We start from the raw sequence: 2,500 nt of genomic DNA, 5'->3' as shown, positions 1-2,500 counted from the left end.
AAGTCGAGTTGCAAGTCGCTGGGCAAAACCCCCAAGTCGAGTCGCAAGTCATTCATTAGGTGTCCTGAGTGGGACTTGCGTCCAAGTCACGAGACTCGAGTTTTAACCTCTGGAGGTTTGGATCCTAGATGCTGCTCATTTAGGTCATATAGAACAGAAAACTGTAGGATAAATAAATTCATATATAAAAAAAAACAAAAAAATGGTGAAAGTGCTGAAACATTTTACTCAATATCACTCAATACATCTGTACACATTTTAAATTAATCTGTATGCTGACCAAGGCACCACCTTGTGTGCAGTGTATGCATATATTCAGTACATCATATATTGGGTATATTGACAAATGTACAACGTCTTAAAAGTAACAAAGTGGCACTTAAAGGAAGTTGAAAATTTTTATTGACGTGCACTGAGCACATATGCCGTTTTATACATTGAATGTATGTTTTTAGCTGTCAGGGACAGGGGCTTGGGTTGCAGTTACATTGACTGGACAGCGATCTTTAGCTTAGCTAAACTGGAATGGCAGGGGTACACTTCATCAAGACCCGCTGATGTTCCTTTGCTCCAGGAATAGCTGCAAATCCGTTATCACAACCTCCTTGTGTAATGCAGGCTTTCAATGATAATGGTAATATAAGAGTATCTGTAAATACAAATAAGACTTTATTAATCTTAATAATATTTCTAAATAAAAAGGAGCTTCATTCCATTATTTAGATGTTGGATTTCGGTCTCTACCCCATTGCAGACTTTCCTGTTTACTAAAAGCATTGCCTGCAGGGTTGATTTTGATGGAAAATTTCTCTATAGGATAGCAATAAAAACTTCATTGGGCCTAAACCTAAAGAGAAATGGGCTATAAATGTTGGGGTGAAATCTCAAACAGTGCTATAAGCCTTGCCTGACATTTCTCCGATAATGTTAGAAACCCCCCCTTTCTATTATTGAGATGAAGAAGGGGGTCTATTGTCATTTAGAGTGACATAGTTGACATTCCTAGACATTCCTTAATAGATGGAGTTTGTTGAAGGAACATTGTCACCCTGGGGCAATGAGTCCCAATGGTCAGACCACCTGGTAAAAGTAGAGTGAGTGATTTGACCTTTGTCAAATATATATATATATATATATATATATATATATATATATCACAATCTATATATATTATCACAATGGTAAGTATGCTGAAGTTGTAGGAATAGATACATACTGGACAGCTCAAGAATTCCTCTGTATTCCAAACACTCAGTTTCAGCCCCACCGCAGAGCACCTCCTCGTTGCTTTCACAGACATCAGTAGTTCCGTTCTTATAGCAACTTGGGCACTTGAGATTATTTGGTGGCAATGGATCAGGACAGAGTTCTCAAAAAAATAAAAACATAGATTATCTGTAATATAATTAACAATACTTTTTTTACAAGGAAAGAATGAATTGTGGATCCGCAAGGGACATCTATATGCAGTTGCCCAGGCAGAAAAAAATTATGAAAAAGAAAACAAGCAAAGAGGGAGGCATTTTAAGTGGAAACACTGTGAAATAACTTGTCTTTTAATGACAAAAAAAAAGTTCACCTGTGCTTACTAATGACTGTATTTCAAAGTATAGTATAAATTAAAGTTTTAACTCAATGTCTCACTATTCTAATGCGTTTCACCATCTAGCTTCCTCAGGGGATTACTTGGAGACTGGAGACTAGTATAAACAACCCATCTAAGAAATTTTACAGTATTACTTGTGACAAGTATGTGACTCCAATAACATTTTATTTTTGTCAGTAATCATGTGAACCTTAATAACCCTGCATGAACACAATTATTTTTGATTTAGTACATAAAAATTATTGTATATGTACTACATGACTTTCATATTATATGTATATATAGTATGTATTATACAACCTACATGCTTAGATGTGCAAACTTCTTTGAAAGTATGGATTGGAGTATGCTGTACCACTTTTATGTTAATTGATACTGTAAAATCTCTTAGAAGGGTTTATGCCATTATCCAGTCTCCAAGTAATTCTCTGAGGAATCCAGATGGCTAAACGCGCTGGAATAGTGAGACAGTAGTTAAAACTCTAACTTATACTATACTTTGAAATAGACCCATTTGCAAGCACAAGTGAAATCTGTATAGCACATGATACTTTATTTGTCATTAAAAGACATATTATTTCACAGTGTTGCCACATAAAATGCCTCCCTCTCTCCTTTTTTCTCTTGATACCATTTTTTTTACATGGTGATTTCTTATTTAATTCAATAAGCTAAGTGATTAAGTACAACTCCCTTGGTAATTAAACTCATGCTTTATCTTCTTCTCTCAAATACTTATTGCAAAGCAAAAACTCAATGAAAAGAAAATTCAGTACTGGGAACATACTGGGAAGAAAATGGCTGATTTCTTATTGGTTGCAAAGAGATCTATCTATCTATCCATCTATCTATCTATCTATCTATCTATCTATCTATCTATCTATCTATCTATCC

At 34.9% G+C, this 2,500-nt stretch overlaps 1 protein-coding gene across 1 annotated transcript in view; it reads right to left on the bottom strand.

The window, feature by feature from the left end:
- Nucleotides 1-383: 383 nt before the first annotated feature.
- The window catches only part of LOC140341354 (uncharacterized), a 9,649-nt gene continuing 7,532 nt past the window's right edge, over nucleotides 384-2,500 (bottom strand). The window contains exons 4-5 of the mRNA XM_072427031.1: nucleotides 1,217-1,369; nucleotides 384-649 (exon numbers count right to left, since the gene is read on the bottom strand). Of these exons, the coding sequence (XP_072283132.1) occupies nucleotides 516-649; nucleotides 1,217-1,369 (287 nt within the window). The 3' untranslated portion in view covers nucleotides 384-515. The remainder of the gene's footprint in view (nucleotides 650-1,216; nucleotides 1,370-2,500) is intronic.

The sequence above is a fragment of the Pyxicephalus adspersus genome, chromosome 11, assembly GCF_032062135.1.
Source record: "Pyxicephalus adspersus chromosome 11, UCB_Pads_2.0, whole genome shotgun sequence".
In the NCBI taxonomy this organism is placed as follows: Eukaryota; Metazoa; Chordata; class Amphibia; order Anura; family Pyxicephalidae; genus Pyxicephalus; species Pyxicephalus adspersus.
This window is presented reverse-complemented; position numbering and strand designations above follow the sequence as displayed.